Source organism: Aspergillus costaricaensis (genome assembly GCF_003184835.1).
Source record: "Aspergillus costaricaensis CBS 115574 unplaced genomic scaffold BO79scaffold_7, whole genome shotgun sequence".
Classification (NCBI taxonomy): Eukaryota; Fungi; Ascomycota; class Eurotiomycetes; order Eurotiales; family Aspergillaceae; genus Aspergillus; species Aspergillus costaricensis.
Genome location: NW_020291807.1, coordinates 685471 through 701577, shown reverse-complemented (window position 1 = coordinate 701577; position 16107 = coordinate 685471). Strand labels below are relative to the sequence as shown.

At 49.4% G+C, this 16107-nt stretch overlaps 4 protein-coding genes across 4 annotated transcripts; 2 read left to right on the top strand and 2 right to left on the bottom strand.

Annotated features, from left to right (window-relative positions):
* Nucleotides 1–115: 115 nt before the first annotated feature.
* BO79DRAFT_285886 (putative glycogen debranching enzyme Gdb1) lies at nt 116–5183 on the top strand. Its single transcript, XM_025688416.1, has 3 exons — nt 116–564; nt 622–4948; nt 5026–5183. The coding sequence occupies exons 1-3, from the start codon at nt 347–349 to the stop codon at nt 5098–5100; spliced, it is 4620 nt and encodes a 1539-aa protein (XP_025542432.1). The 5' UTR covers nt 116–346; the 3' UTR covers nt 5101–5183.
* Nucleotides 5184–5452: 269 nt separating this feature from the next.
* Nucleotides 5453–8775, top strand: BO79DRAFT_168853 (putative DUF221 domain protein). Its single transcript, XM_025679449.1, has 4 exons — nt 5453–5823; nt 5885–6049; nt 6126–7299; nt 7356–8775. The coding sequence occupies exons 1-4, from the start codon at nt 5653–5655 to the stop codon at nt 8357–8359; spliced, it is 2514 nt and encodes an 837-aa protein (XP_025542431.1). The 5' UTR covers nt 5453–5652; the 3' UTR covers nt 8360–8775.
* A 398-nt stretch (nt 8776–9173) lies between these two features.
* On the bottom strand, nt 9174–11129 carry BO79DRAFT_190596 (3-deoxy-7-phosphoheptulonate synthase). The gene is made up of 4 exons (XM_025680750.1): nt 10863–11129; nt 10740–10794; nt 9760–10665; nt 9174–9696 (listed from the first exon to the last, which is right to left on the bottom strand). The coding sequence occupies exons 1-4, from the start codon at nt 10866–10868 to the stop codon at nt 9527–9529; spliced, it is 1137 nt and encodes a 378-aa protein (XP_025542430.1). The 5' UTR covers nt 10869–11129; the 3' UTR covers nt 9174–9526.
* A 651-nt stretch (nt 11130–11780) lies between these two features.
* On the bottom strand, nt 11781–15831 carry BO79DRAFT_236138 (uncharacterized protein; the record flags this gene model as incomplete). Its single annotated transcript, XM_025684548.1, has 5 exons — nt 11781–12020; nt 12073–15055; nt 15116–15201; nt 15369–15404; nt 15457–15831. 5 exons carry the CDS (start codon nt 15829–15831, stop codon nt 11781–11783), a joined length of 3720 nt encoding a protein of 1239 aa, XP_025542429.1.
* Nucleotides 15832–16107: the final 276 nt, after the last annotated feature.

The following is a 16107-nucleotide window of genomic DNA, read 5'->3' as shown; positions in this document are numbered from 1 at the left end:
AGGCCCGTGTTCTCGCCCGGGCCGTTCCAGCCCGCCTTCTTTCATGATGTCAGTGATCCCGCGGGGTTGCCCTGGACCTCCCAGGAACAGGAAACCTTGGTCGGCCTTGCTTCTCGTCCAGTTGTTCTTTTCCTCATAAATAGCCAGCGACCTCTGTGCCGTGGCTACACGGTGTCGTTTCTAGGAGGACATCCTGCCTTCATATCCATTCATCTCCGTTCCTTGGTTTGTCTGGCCGGCAATTCACCAAGAGTAGCGCCGCTAGACTCACCATTGTCACCAACTCTCGTCGAAGCTCTTTCCGAAGCTCCTCTACTTGTGACAGATAGTCTTATTCGAGTTCACAATGTCCTCTCCACAGCAGGTTTATCTGCTGCCTCTGAAGGATGATGGATCGCCCGATGTTCCTGGAGGATACCTCTACCTCCCTTCTCCCACGGACCCGCCATATTTGCTTCGCTTTGTCATTGAAGGCAGCAGCTCAATCTGTAGAGAGGGTGCTTTATGGGTCAACATCCCCGAGAAGGGTGAATCTTTCAATCGGTCTGCTTTTCGGAGCTTTAGGTAAGAGAAATGAATGGTTACAAGTTTATCAACCTTTGACATTTTCCATAAATCTAGCCTATCCCCGGATTTCAACAAGAACATTCAGATTGATGTCCCCATCACCTCTGCGGGTTCCTTCGCCTTCTATGTGACCTTCTCCCCGCTTCCTGAGTTCTCCGTCCTATCAACACCCACCCCAGAGCAAACAAGGACTCCAACCCATTATATCGATGTCTCACCCAAGTTGACTCTTCGCGGTCAAGATCTTCCACTCAATGCTCTTTCTATATACTCTGTGATCTCAAAGTTCATGGGACAGTATCCCAAGGACTGGGAGAAGCACCTCAACGGCATTAGCCAACGTAATTACAATATGGTTCATTTCACGCCCCTGATGAAGCGCGGAGCTTCGAACTCACCTTATAGCATCTTTGATCAGCTGCAATTTGATGACGCCGTGTTCCCCAATGGTGAAGACGATGTTGCGCGTCTTGTTTCTAAGATGGAGGATGAATATGGGCTTTTATCGCTTACGGACGTTGTATGGAACCACACTGCCCATAACAGCAAATGGCTGGAGGAACATCCAGAAGCTGGTTACAGTGTCGAAACTGCCCCATGGCTTGAAGCAGCGCTGGAGCTGGACACTGCCCTGCTGAAATTCGGTCAAGAACTCTCCACTCTTGGGCTGCCCACCGAGTTTCAAACTGTGGACGAATTGATGAAAGTCATGAATGCTATGCGGGACAAAGTCATTTCTGGAATACGACTCTGGGAGTTCTATGCCATTGATGTGAAGGCTGACACACAGAGAATACTCGATCAATGGAAAACATCCAAAGACCTTAATCTAACAGACAAGAAATGGGCGCAACTCAACCTTTCAGACTACAAGAACTGGACTTTGAAACAACAAGCAACTTTCATTCGAGAACACGCTATACCCACCTCGAAGCAGGTCTTGGGGCGGTTTAGCAGAGCTGTTGATTTGCACTTTGGGGCAGCTATACTGACAGCCCTTTTTGGTCCGCACGATTCTCCGACATCTGACACTAATACAGTCGAGGAGAGTCTGTCCAAAATACTCGACGAGGTCAATCTTCCATTCTATGAGGAGTACGATGGAGACGTCTCAGAGATTATGAATCAAGTCTTCAACCGGATAAAATATCTAAGGATTGACGACCATGGTCCCAAGCTCGGCGCCGTCACGGCACAAAGCCCTTTAATTGAAACGTACTTCACGAGGCTGCCTTTGAACGATGTTACCAAGAAGCACAAGAAAGGGGCGCTGGCTCTGGTGAATAACGGTTGGATATGGAACGCTGATGCTCTGAGGGACAATGCGGGGCCCGACTCTAGGGCTTATCTGCGACGTGAAGTAATCGTCTGGGGCGATTGCGTGAAGCTGAGATATGGCAGTTGTCGTGACGATAATCCTTTCCTCTGGGATTTCATGACAGACTACACTCGTCTTATGGCCAAATATTTCTCAGGATTTCGCATTGACAATTGCCATTCGACACCATTGGTGGTTGCCGAGTACCTGTTAGATGAGGCACGCAAAGTTCGACCCAATCTGACCGTTTTCGCGGAACTTTTCACTGGCTCGGAGGAAGCTGACTATATATTTGTCAAACGTCTCGGCATAAATGCGCTCATCCGTGAAGCCATGCAGGCCTGGAGTACAGGGGAACTGAGCCGTCTTGTTCACCGTCATGGCGGACGTCCGATTGGTAGTTTCGATCTTGACTTGCCTTCTTCGGGTAGTAGTCATGCGATTGCTTCTTCTGGTCTTGACTCCGGCAAAGAGAAAGTTGCTCATATCCGACCTACACCAGTTCAGGCCTTATTCATGGATTGCACCCATGACAACGAGATGCCTGCGCAGAAGAGAACCGCAAAAGACACTTTACCAAATGGCGCTCTGGTGGCCATGTGTGCCTCAGCCATTGGCAGCGTCATCGGCTACGATGAAGTATATCCCCGGCTTGTCGATCTCGTTCATGAACATCGGCTATACTTTTCTGAATTTTCGGAAGCCCCCGAGACTGGGTTAAACTCTCTTGAGGGAGGAATAGGAGGCATCAAAAAACTACTCAATGACCTTCATACTAGAATGGGTGTTGAAGGGTATGATGAAACGCACATCCATCATGACGGCGAGTATATCACAGTGCACAGGGTGCATCCTAGAACACGGAAGGGTGTTTTCTTGATTGCACATACAGCCTTTCCTGGTCAAGACGGAAAATCGGTTCTGGCGCCCACACATCTCGTCGGTACTCATGTCAAGCATATCGGGACGTGGCTCTTAGAAGTTGATGCAAGCCAAACTACTAAGGAGCGGATACAAGCAGACAAATTCTATCTACGAGGCCTGCCGAGCCAAGTTAAAACGTTTGAAGGTACCAAGATCGAGGAGTCTGGCAAAGATACCATCATATCTGTTTTGGATTCTTTTGTTGCCGGGTCTATTGCCTTGTTTGAGACGTCCATGCCGAGTGTTGAACATGCAAGTGGACTGGACAATTATATCACCGAAGGCGTGGATCATGCATTCTCGGATCTCAGCTTAGTTGATCTGAACTTCGCGCTTTACCGCTGCGAAGCAGAGGAGAGAGACTCGAGTAAGGGCCAGGACGGGGTTTACGACATCCCCGGCCATGGGCCTTTGGTCTATGCCGGTCTACAGGGGTGGTGGAGCGTGCTTGAGAACATCATTAAATACAACGAACTCGGCCACCCACTGTGTGATCACCTGCGAAATGGACAGTGGGCTCTGGACTATATTGTGGCTCGCCTGGAGAAGCTGGGCCACACGGACGAACACACTGCCCTTGGCAGGCCAGCTACATGGCTTCAGGAAAAGTTTCAAGCCGTCCGTCAGCTGCCAAGTTTCCTTTTACCCCGGTACTTTGCAATAATCGTTCAGGTTGCCTACAATGCTGCCTGGAAGCGAGGAATTCAACTTCTGGGACCGCACATACAGAACGGGCAAGAATTCATTCATCAATTAGGTATGGTGAGTGTCCAACAAACTGGATATGTGAATTCAGCGTCTTTGTGGCCCACGAAGAAGGTACCCAGTCTTGCAGCTGGCCTACCACATTTCGCCGTAGACTGGGCAAGGTGTTGGGGTCGCGACGTGTTCATTTCACTCAGAGGCCTCCTTCTCTGCACAAGTCGCTTTGAGGATGCCAAAGAGCATATAACTGCATTTGCGAGTGTATTGAAGCATGGCATGATCCCGAATCTTTTGAGCAGTGGGAAGCTCCCGCGCTACAATTCTCGGGATTCTGTTTGGTTCTTCCTGCAATCCATCCAGGATTACACCAAAATGGCACCAGATGGTTCGAGGCTTCTGGATCATAATGTTCCCAGGCGTTTCCTACCATACGATGATGTATGGTTCCCGTATGATGACCCTAGGGCCTACTCGCAACATTCGACGATATCCGAAATAATCCAGGAGGTCTTACAGCGACATGCACAAGGACTCTCCTTCCAGGAATACAACGCGGGACCTGACCTTGACATGCAAATGACACAGGAAGGTTTTCAGATTGATGTCAAAGTCGACTGGGAAACAGGACTGATATTCGGTGGCAGTCAATACAATTGTGGGACATGGCAGGACAAGATGGGTGAGAGCGCGAAAGCTGGCAACAAAGGCGTACCTGGTACGCCACGAGACGGGGCAGCCATTGAGATAACCGGGCTAGTGTACAGCGCCTTGACCTGGGTTGCTGAACTGCACGAGCGAGGCCTTTACAAACATGATGGAGTCGACATTGGCGAAGGGAAATCCATCTCTTTCAAGGAGTGGGCGTCAAGAATTCGGGCCAACTTCGAGCGCTGTTACTATGTTCCTCTACAGCCAAAGGACGATGGCCAGTACGACATTGACGCAAACATCATCAATAGACGGGGAATTTACAAGGATCTGTACAGGTCTGGTAAGCCATACGAGGATTATCAGCTTCGTTCCAATTTCCCGATAGCCATGACCGTCGCTCCAGACCTGTTCACTCCATCCAAAGCACTCACAGCTCTCGCTCTTGCCGACGAGGTTCTGGTAGGGCCGGTAGGAATGGCCACCCTTGACCCTTCCGATCTCAATTACCGCCCTAACTACAATAACTCGGAGGACTCGACCGACTTTGCAACTGCCAAAGGCAGAAATTACCACCAAGGTCCTGAGTGGGTTTGGCAGCGTGGGTACTTCCTCCGCGCCTTTTTGCATTTCGACCTTGCTCGCAGGACGACGCCGGCAGAACGGACAGAGACTTACCAACAGATTACTCGACGTCTGGAGGGTTGCAAACGGGCTTTGAGGGAAAGTCCATGGAAGGGCCTTACAGAACTAACAAATAAGAATGGTGCACACTGTGCAGACTCCGTATGTCTTGAATACCTTTCTTTACTCTCTATTTCTGCGTCATGTCGATCAATCTTGGCTAACCTTATATTTTATAGTCCCCGACCCAAGCATGGTCAGCTGGATGTCTGCTTGACTTGTACTATGATGCATCACGGCATTCACAGAACTAGATAATGTATTGTCCATATCGTTTCCATCTGGCACTGGTCAGCCTAATTATGAGTTCGGAGTACATGTTGGTCGAATCTTAGAGAATAGAAAGATCTTAATTGTGCTGGCCTGATCCTTGAATCGTATGACGCCGGGCCGTCTGTAGTTGCGGCAAGCGGCAAGCGGCATAAAAAACGGTCGCTGAATAAGCCACGTGCACAACTCATCGCCAACTAGAACGAGACGAGACTAGTACTTTTGAGTTTGGGTTCGTCAACATATGTTTTAGCAAACGATGCCCGACTCGGGTCCAATTTGCCGTTCCTAGCGCGAAGATTGCGGTGTAGAGTGTTTGGATCGGTGTCGCCTGACTTCTCCAGTTCTGTTTTTCGCGTCCAAGCAACATCCTCCAGGTCGCGAGTCCGTCTACAATCTAAAGCGTGACCCAGGCCCCTGACGTCAGTTGTTTTTGACCTGCGCATCCTCCCGAGCACAAACGTTTCCGAATGCATTAACAAAGCTGAACATCATCCACTACATCCCCGGCGCAGAACATCTGCTTTTGGAGCGTCATGTCTCTCACGGAATCCGCCGCGGCAGCCATGCTGACCGCCGCGGTCGTGGTAGACAGTCCCATTGACGTGCATGAGCCTCGTTGGGATGACCAGACGAGGGGCCGCGATTTGTACACACAACTAGTGATCAGTTTACTCGTCGGGCTCAGCGCCTTTTTTTCCTTCTGTGTAAGTCTTTGCGGAACGCAAGAATGAATGGAATTCCTCTAACAGCTCGCGTCTCTTATAGGTTCTACGACCGAAATGGACCGAACTATACGCCGCTCGGCGACGACAACGCTGCGCAGCTTCATACTTGCCCGAACTACCTGATAGTTTCTTTGGCTGGATACCTGTACTATATCGGATCACTGATGAGCAGGTGCTGGAGTCTGCAGGCTTGGATGCTTTCGTTGTAAGTTCTGTCTTTCGCCTCGACTACGAGCTGGATGTCAGAATCGATCTTGTCTGACACGAAGTTGTTATCACAGTTCCTCACTTTCCTGAAATTCGCCATTCGATTCCTCTCCGCTATCTTCTTCTTCGCCTTGGTTATCATTCTACCGACACACTACAAGAATACCGGTAAATCGGGGGTTCCTGGTTGGGATGACGATGATGACGAGACATTCGATGGAGACAAAGACAAGAAGAAGATCATATCGGATCCGAACTACTTGTGGATGTATGTCATTTTTACATACATTTTCACTGGGCTTGCTGTCTACATGCTCATCCAAGAGACCAATAAGGTCATCCGCACGAGGCAAAAATACCTTGGAAGCCAGACCAGTACGACCGATCGGACTATTCGCTTGTCTGGGATCCCTCCGGATTTGGGGACCGAGGAGAAGATCAAGGATTTCATGGAAGGCCTTAAAGTGGGTAAGGTCGAGAGTGTCACACTGTGTCGGGACTGGCGCGAATTAGACCACCTGATCGACGAGCGACTGAAACTTCTGCGAAATCTCGAGCGGGCTTGGACTAGGCACCTGGGCTACAAACGGGTTAAGGCAAGTCCGAACGCACTGACCATGATGCACCAGCAGCCGCGTGGCTCTAGTATTGTCTCAGATGGAGAGAGTGAACGAATCCAGCTTCTCTCTGAAGGAGGACGCGATCATGTTACGGACTATGCACACAAGCGGCCAACAGTGCGCATTTGGTATGGGCCTTTCAAGCTACGCTATAAGAACATCGATGCGATCGATTACTATGAAGAAAAGCTACGTCGTCTCGACGAGAAGATCCAGGTTGCTCGCCAAAAGGAATATCCGCCTACTGAGGTCGCCTTCGTCACGATGGAGTCGATTGCCGCGTCTCAGATGGTTGTACAAGCCATACTTGATCCTCACCCCATGCAACTGCTCGCTAGACTGGCACCAGCACCAGCTGATGTCGTGTGGAAAAACACCTACCTTCCGCGCTCGAGGCGGATGATGCAATCCTGGTTCATCACTGTGGTCATTGGCTTCCTGACTGTATTCTGGTCGGTGCTTTTGATTCCCGTTGCCTATCTGCTTGAGTACGAGACTCTCCACAAGGTGTTCCCTCAATTGGCCGACGCTCTTGCTCGGAACCCACTTGCCAAGTCCCTTGTGCAGACTGGTCTGCCGACCTTGGTCCTCTCGCTGTTGACTGTCGCTGTGCCTTACTTGTATAACTGTATGATATATCCCAACGTCTTTTCATGTCAACTCTCAGCGCTAACCTGATCACAGGGCTCTCGAACCAGCAAGGCATGATGTCGCGAGGTGACATTGAGCTGTCAGTCATATCGAAGACCTTTTTCTTCTCTTTCTTTAACCTCTTTCTTGTCTTCACGGTGTTCGGAACTGCGACGACATTCTACGGGTTCTGGGAGAATCTGCGAGACGCCTTCAAAGATGCTACGACCATAGCCTTTGCCTTGGCCAAGACTCTGGAAAACTTTGCTCCATTCTACATTAACTTCCTATGTCTTCAAGGAATAGGATTGTTCCCGTTCCGACTCCTAGAGTTCGGAAGTGTTGCCATGTATCCCATCAACTTTCTGGCCGCTAAGACCCCTCGGGATTATGCTGAGTTATCCACACCCCCTACATTCAGTTACGGGTATTCCATTCCGCAGACGGTTCTGAGCCTTATCATCTGTGTTGTATACAGCGTGTTCCCTAGCTCATGGTTGATATGCCTATTCGGGTTGATTTATTTCACCATCGGCAAGTTTATCTACAAGTACCAGCTTCTGTACGCGATGGATCATCAGCAGCATTCGACGGGACGCGCATGGCCGATGATCTGCAGTCGAATTCTGATGGGCTTGATTGTTTTCCAGCTCGCGATGATCGGCGTGCTTGCCTTACGCCGGGCTATTACGCGCTCTTTGCTTATTGTGCCCCTCCTTATGGCAACCGTATGGTTCAGCTACTTCTTTGCACGGACCTACGAGCCTCTTATGAAGTTCATCGCTCTAAAGAGCATTGACCGCGAGCGGCCTGGTGGGGGGGACATCTCCCCGTCCCCGTCCTCGACCTTCTCTCCTCCATCCGGCATCGACCGCGATTCTTTTCCGATCCGCATCGGTGGACAAGAACTTGGATTGCGGCTGAGGAAGTATGTCAACCCAAGCCTGATCCTGCCTCTCCACGATGCATGGCTTCCGGGACGTACGATGGTTCCGGAACTGCAGGGAGAACTGGAGCATCGCAATTCCGAAAACGACGCGGCCGATGAGTCCGTCTGAGACTGCTTCATAAGCGCCGAAGTGGACTGATTCCACAATATCTCAGTCAATCGATCACTAACACTGCCTATATATATGTATTACTTCCTAATCACCCCCTTGTTGTATGAGTTGCTTTCTCCCGCCATGATCTACGATGCTATGCCTTTGATGTCATAGATGGCCATATACGCCTGATAGTCTCACACTCTCGGGGTGAGACGGTCAATTTTACGCGATCAGATTTAGATGTCACTCATCTTTGTTCATAATGGTTTCCTTATCTCTCGTTTAGTGATACCAGAAGCCTTCCTATAGGAGGTTTCATTCGACGCATTGATGCCAAAATAGCTTGCATGTACTATCAACTTATGTACTCTAGGGAGGATTCCCGATGCTCTTGTCGATATTTGCTATTAATAAACCTCGTATCCCGGGGCCTTTCTGATCCATGCAAACTTCCGTATCACGTTAAGAAGCCCCCCATGGGCCCTGGCTATGTGACAGCACCAGTTTCTGCGTCTTTTTCATGGGAGTTATACCCAGCTATTTCCTTTTACAAAGTGGCACCAGTGGGTCGAGTATAGAAAGTAGACATAGTCCCGTGACATTATTGCGCAAAATTTTGGCTGGTCTTCATAGAGTACAATTCAACTAATTTGGTTACTCAATGCTCTCGCATGCTGATACGGTCCTCTCACGTAACGTATTCTATGGCCGTATAGTCATCATCACAGTGTATATGTCTCTAAGGCACGCAGGCCAGGGGCCATGAATATTTTCAATGCTTGAAACCTGCTGTCAGGTTATTCTCAGGTAACCTAATGACATAAGCCTAATATCTGTCCTATAGTATATAGAGTCCCACGATACTATCCGTACATAACATATGAGCCACGGAATTTCACCGAGATCTTTTGAAGGAGAACGTGTACTACAATCCGAAAGAAGTAGGATACAACATGGAATAGACATCACTTTTTCATCTCATCCAAGATATAAGCAAAAATGAATAAGTCAACAACCGCTAGAAGAAATAAATCCGATCCGTTAATCAACCCATGCGTCGAGAGAACAATAATGGTATGGCTGAGCATAACGTGTTGAACCCCATATAGGAACAAGTGTTAACAGCAATGCAGAAAAAGGAAAGAGAAGAAAAGAGACATGTCCCAACTAGTGACTGATTTATTGGGAGTTGCCGTTGCCATTGACAGCAAGCTTCTCCCGGCGGGTGCGCACAGCCTGTGCGAGGTTCTCCAAAACAAGTTCCGTGTCTTCCCAGTGGATGCAGGCGTCGGTGATACTGACACCGTACTTGAGGCCGGCCTTGCCCTCGGGAGGGACCTTCTGGTTGCCTGTTGCGGTGATGTTAGTTGCATACTAATGTACAAAGTGTAGGGATTGGGGGTGGAGCATACCCTCGTTGATATTGCTCTCAATCATGACACCCATGATAGCGGTCTCTCCAGCAGCAATCTGCTCGGCCAGAACAGCTGCCACCTTAGGCTGGTTCTTGTGGTCCTTCTGAGAGTTGCCGTGGCTGCAGTCGACCATAAGGCGGGGAGGCATGCCCTTGGCGATCAGCTTGGCCTTGGCCTCGGCGATGCTCTGAGCATCGAAGTTGGGGCCCTTCTTGCCACCACGGAGAATGACGAAGCAGTCGGGGTTGCCCACGGTGCCGACGATCGCAGCGACACCGGGCTTGGTGACGGACAGGAAGTGGTGGGGGTGCTTGACGGAGCCGATTGCATCGACAGCGACGTCCAGGGAGCCGTCGGTGCCGTTCTTGAAACCAACGGGGAAGGACAGACCCGAAGCCAGCTCACGGTGGACCTGGGACTCGGTGGTGCGAGCACCAACGGCGCCGACGGAGAGACAGTCGGCCAGGAACTGGGGGGAGATGGTATCCAACATCTCACTGGCTATGGGCATACCCTTGTTGGTCAGGTCGACGAAGAGTTGACGGGAGGTGCGCAGGCCCTTGTTGATCTTGAAGCTGTTGTCAATGTCGGGGTCGTTGATGAGACCCTTCCAGCCAACGGTGGTACGGGGCTTCTCGAGGTAGGAGCGCATGACAATCAGCAGCTCATCCTGGTACTTCTCCTTCATCTTCATGAGGCGATCGCAGTATTCGAGGGCCATTTCGGGGTCGTGGATGGAGCAAGGGCCGATGACAACCAGCAAACGGCGACGGTCGGTGTCTGTGCCTTGGACGACAGCAATAGCCTCCTCACGACCTTCCATGACCGTTTGCCGGGACTTCTCCGTCATGGCGATTTCATGTTGAAGGAGGTTGGGGGGTGTGAGAGGGTTGTATCCACGGACTGTAGAGGAACAGAGAGACCGAGGGTTAACGAGGGACGGAAATTTGCAAGAGGTGAGTCACGGGCGCACTTACTTCTGGAATCCTCGAGGGAGCATCTGTCCCCGACATTAGGGTTTTCAATGAAGAACTGGAGGTAGTATGAGTATTAATATTGCCATTGAGAAGGTTGAAATGCTGGAAAAAGCAAAAACGTACCGACATGGTGGTGCGGCGGGGTAGCAAGTGGACAGACGGAGGGGCAGATGAGAGAAGGAGAGGCGATAAAGTCGCAGCTTAGATAGGTAGATAGTATGCCCGACGGGAGGTATGGATGAGTAAGTCAAAAGGGAAGATCGGTTCAGTGGATCGATGAGAGTTTAATAGAATACTAGTAGATTTGATTGATATATTGAAAATTCGAGATTGCAACCGGGTGGAATCTCAACGAATATATAGGAAAGATGTATGAGAGAAGTATCACTGGAATTGTCTCCTTGCAGAGTCTCTCAAAAAGCAAAAGCCAGAAAAAAAAGTACTATTTCTTTGGCAGTGTCGAGTCATTCCTGCCTCATTGGGTAATCGCCACGTGATTTTCCGGTGAGCGGACGAATGGGGCGAGGCCCAAAAAAGCGCCTCGCCCGCGGTATCGCCTGCCATTGGCTTACTTTGCCATTCGTCTCTCATTCCTTCTCTTCCTGCTCGGAGCAGCATGAATGGATACTCCGTAGTCCGTCATCCGCTATCCCGTACCACATGCCCGGGGCATGGTCCGGCGTTGGATGGTCAGTCAGCCTTAGCAATAGATGACGCCCCTGGAGCTGCCATTACGACCTCGAATGGGGGCGGAAACTTTGTATATAGTTTCGGATCATCCTGGCACGGACGCTACGTTGGCACTAATCTCTCTTTGGATCTGAATTTCGCCCCTTGAGTGTTGCAGAATACGAATCAATGCAGATACGACTAGCCGTGGCTGTAAGAAATAAGTACAGAGCCATCGCCCGAGCAAAGATGAGACAAACTTCAGTAGAAGTGTATACTATCCGGATCCGAATCAGCCCGGACCGGAAACCTCGTCATTGAAGTCGGAGCATCAAAAGCTGAAATGATGAGATGATGAGGCCAAGCTTCATTTCATTTTCTCAACTGCATGCGATCCTGAAGCTGCTTTTCGTCCCGCTCTAGACGCTGCATCAACTCCTGGCATACTTCGATATGGTGTTCGCGAATGGAGTTCATCTGTTGCTGGCACAGTCTTATTCGTTCTTCTTGGGCCTCGAAGAGCTGATCCAGCACTCGGTGGCAATCTCGCCGATACATCTCCAAAACTTCGTTGATGGTCTTTTTCTCGCTCTCAATCTCTTGTATTATATGCTTGCGGCCAACTCAGTAAGAATATTTGCGATCCCCATGGGATGTCACCTACCTCGCTGGTCGCAAGAAGCATGCCTTGCGCTCTTTTGTGAAGCGCCTGCAGGGAGGTCTGCCAGCTGGTGTGCTCCAGGACACCATCTGCGATATTGTCCGACTTGGGCAAACCTGGCTGCGCCGATAATTGGTCTGGAACTATTGTCGCCCGAGGTAGGGAGTTGCATGTCGCATGAGGCTTGTTATCGCATCCCAATGTCAAATGTGCATCAGGACTTGATCGTGCGGGATTTCTAAGCGGGGTCTTGCTTGATGTAGGTTTACCTGCACATGCCATTAGACGATCCTGGAAAGTCAGTACTCCCTTCTCTCTGTTCGTGCAGGCCCTGGAATGCTTTAATCCTAGAATTACGTTTCGCTCGCATGAAGCAGATAGATCGTCATCTTGTGCACCAAATTCCCCATCTCTCAGGATCTCCCGAACGTGCTCCCTGGTGGAGGACGTGTATTTCGTGCCTGACACTTGTGGATACGTTTCGTCCACGCCGGTCCTGTCAACGATGCATCCACTTCTTATACGGAACAGAAGGCGGGGGCTTCCATCAGAATCAACGATGGTTGATCTGGGGGTAACTTTCAATCTTTTCGTGGGATACAAGTGATCTTTGCGAACAAGCCGCCTGGATTCTTCCTTAAAAGCATTTCCCGAGGCCTGGTCCCTTGTAGGTGGGTCATCTCGCATGTCATCCGAACTGAGCGCAGCTATCCTTCTCTTCTCTGGTCTAGCCTGCGGGCTTCTTATGCCTTCAGATGTGTTTTCATGCATGTCAGAACTGCAAATGTTCTGCGCGGCCCCGAGGCTTCCAGGGCAAACTTCAGAGGGAATTTCTGCATCAGAACGATCCTCCTCTGCACATAATGGACTTGATACAGCGGAGCCAGCTGACTGAGACACCGTTTTTTGCTCCTCGTTGTCGATATTGAAAGAACTGCTCCTGCTCATGTGCCTTACGACAGAACCTTCTGCATAAATGTCATCCTCAAAACTGCCCGTGATTTGCTCTTTTGGTGTAGTTAAGGGCAACTTATTATAAATGGCATATCTTTCTATGACAGACTCCGTGGGCTCGAACTTCTCCTGTATACCACTCTCTCCCACGGAAGCATATAATATGTCTGACAAAACAAGCCCGTTTTCGTTTCTCGGCTTGTTTTGGGTCTTTATATGCTCTAAGCTGTTTTCTTTATGTCCGCTGGTGCCTGATGAAGGGTCTCCTTGCTGAAAAGCTGCAGACAGCTTGTTCCCAACTGCACGGCCCCTGCCTTGGAGTCCTTGTGGGGTCGGATGGCTCTCTGGAGAATTCAACTGATGATCGTTATCACCCACCTTACTTGTAGATAGCTGATGCTGGTGGCTTAGAAAACTTTCATTTTTCCTACAGGGTTGAATTCGGGGTGATCTAGTGCGGTTCTCTTCGTGTTGTGGTGTAGCAGAGTCATATCTAACGAAGTCATTATCTGGGTAGAGCTCGGCACATTTGGCCGTGGCACCTGCTCCATTTCTCTCCTCGTCAATGCTTTCAGAGCGGCCGTTGCTGGAACAAAGTATCAGCTTCTTTATGTCATCACCTGATCCTAGTATGTGTTGTGACTTTCGGTTGTGGTTGTCGGCATCTTCTGCAAGTGGTAGCGCTGCTGTCGATTTATTGGTAATGTTCCCGATCTTTTTTGCAAAACGAGATGATTTATTCTTGCGCTTTGTGGCTAGTTTCCTTCTTTTGGCTGCTCTCTTTTTGCCCGGAATTGCCAGATGACTGCCGGTAAGAGACGTCTCACCAGGCATGGGGGATGAAATTGAAGTTATGTCTGCATCTTTGAGAGGTTGTCTCGCTCCATTATCGCTAGGTCGGAGATCCTCGTCCCAGTCAACAGCAGCTTTGGAGCTGGCTGTATATACCTTCTGTTTGGGATGTCGCGTATATATGACCATAGACTCTTGAGTATTAGATAGATGTTTTTTACCTTTATTCCCACTCCGCAAGCGACCTGTTCTTCTTCTTTCAGTATCTGGTTTTGGTGCAAATCTGCCGATTGGTTTCTCCGGTACTCTGGTCAGTGATGGGTTTGATGTTGGCATGGGAGGTTCACCCGCGTAATGTGCCCGCTGATAATCCTGAGAGCTGTTACGCTTTGAAAGAACATGTGCCAGGTTCTCATTATTAGTATTCCCTTCCTCGAGCACTTCTGGAGGTTTCTCCAGCACTTGCCGAGACTTTTGTATCGAGACGAAACCTGTGCAGGGTCCATCCTGCCCCTGTATATTGTTGGGTGGAATTCCAGAAGATTTCCTTGCGACTTCATCGCCTGTATCCAGTTCCATCACCGTTGAAGAAGACCTCCGGAATACACTATCTGTATCTACAGAGGTTCGGTCATTCCGACAGAACTCCTCGATGGCCATTCGCAGATCGCAAGGATCTTCATCGGACAATATGCTCAAAGTTTGGCCCCCGAAACATAGGCGTTTGCCGCTTTTCACGAGTAGTCCATGCTGAGAAAGGTCTAATATTAGACTATATGTCTTAGTTTTGTCCGTAATCGAGCGCACTGGTAGACAAATGCTCTGAGTGTAGACGTCAACGTATTCTAGGCACATTCTCGCTGTGTCCTGTCGATAGCTCATGAACGTCAAGCATCCATCACCGATCATGGCGAGAACGATTCCTTCAATCAGGAGCGTCGTGTCGATGCCTATTGCGTGAAGGAGAAAGCATCGTCGAAGCTGGGACGTCGTACTTAAGTCTATCGATTTCGGTGGCATTGCCGCATCTGATAGGACAACCGTATCGAATAAGATTTGAAAGTGCTGCAGCGGATCATCTTCATATGACGGCATAGTATCAAAGAACCTGACTCTATCCGTGCTATTGTCTGGCGGCCAGAGAACTTCGTCGCTCACTCCCAAGTTATGTAGCGCATGAATCATGATTGCTGCGAGCAGTTTCAAGGCACAGTTGCCATTGAGTATGATGTACGAGAGTCTAGTCAACGCTTCGCGTTAGCACAAACAATATCGCTCACATCAGATAAACATATAATACCGTGACATGTCTACATCTTTGGATGTAATGAGGGAAGCATGATTATGCTCTGGCTCCGAAAGTATCTCCAGAAACAATTTGCCGGCCTGTTCACCATGAGAATCGGTATAACCACATATTGTCTTTATCTCACCAATTTCCGTAGCCAAGTAGCCTGCCCTTCGGTGGAATATAGTAAGTATAGTTTGCTCAATATTCTTTCTTGAAGCAAGCGGGATCTGTCCCCAATCCTTGGGCTTGCTACTTGGTATACCATATGTCCCGAGTCCTTCATATATTGCGGTTCATCCTATGGAAAGCATTAGAGAGCTAAGACGTGCAAGTATAGGTATCCAGCAGACCAGCAGCAGATAGAGTCCATTCTTCAATCTGGTTTCCTCGTCTGAATTGAGCAGTAAGTATGCCAGGCAACGCAGCGAAGAGCGATCAAGCCCCTGGAGTATTCGCTTAGAATGCCGTTTCAGGATGGACAGTAGTTGGTGTATGTTGCAGTTATCGACCTTAGACACATGATGTAGCAGGGCCTGGATCAGCTGGTCCGAGAATGTATAAAGTCGGGGATCACGCAGAAGACAAGTATAATAAGGCTCCGAAACTAGGAGACTATTCTCAGTATCACCTCCAATATTCATCATAGAGGCCAGTTGCGAGGCTAGCTCTGAGATACAAGTCCATTGTGATTCTTCCTGAGACGCATCAACAAGCAAAGAAGCCATTTTGCCTTCTTAAATTCGAGATTTGTGGAGTGTTATAGACTTGAAGTGGCAGTTGATGGGAGCTACGGATTCAAAGACCGTAAGAGGTTTTATCACATGACGGTGTATTTGCACTTGACCGGAATGGCCTCATTCAATTGTCGTCTCCAAGTACGCCTATTCTCCAGTTGCTCTATTTTGTTCTCAGCATTCAAAGCTTTGACAGTAATAGCGAAGCTTGTCAAGAGGGCCATTGACTCGAAGTAGTATCTACTCCAATATAAGCGAGCAAGCGAA

Excerpts from the sequence above, each read along its gene's own strand:
- BO79DRAFT_285886 (XM_025688416.1), top strand. The coding sequence starts at position 347 with ATGTCCTCTCCACAGCAGGTTTATCTGCTGCCTCTGAAGGATGATGGA. Across the intron at positions 565-621 it reads TCTGCTTTTCGGAGCTTTAG|CCTATCCCCGGATTTCAACA; the intron begins GTAAGAGAAATG and ends CCATAAATCTAG. Across the intron at positions 4,949-5,025 it reads GTGCACACTGTGCAGACTCC|TCCCCGACCCAAGCATGGTC; the intron begins GTATGTCTTGAA and ends TATATTTTATAG.
- BO79DRAFT_168853 (XM_025679449.1), top strand. The coding sequence starts at position 5,653 with ATGTCTCTCACGGAATCCGCCGCGGCAGCCATGCTGACCGCCGCGGTC. Across the intron at positions 6,050-6,125 it reads CAGGCTTGGATGCTTTCGTT|TTCCTCACTTTCCTGAAATT; the intron begins GTAAGTTCTGTC and ends TTGTTATCACAG. Across the intron at positions 7,300-7,355 it reads TGTGCCTTACTTGTATAACT|GGCTCTCGAACCAGCAAGGC; the intron begins GTATGATATATC and ends ACCTGATCACAG.
- BO79DRAFT_190596 (XM_025680750.1), bottom strand. Across the intron at positions 10,666-10,739 it reads CTCCCTCGAGGATTCCAGAA|TCCGTGGATACAACCCTCTC; the intron begins GTAAGTGCGCCC and ends GTTCCTCTACAG. Across the intron at positions 9,697-9,759 it reads TGAGAGCAATATCAACGAGG|GCAACCAGAAGGTCCCTCCC; the intron begins GTATGCTCCACC and ends TCACCGCAACAG.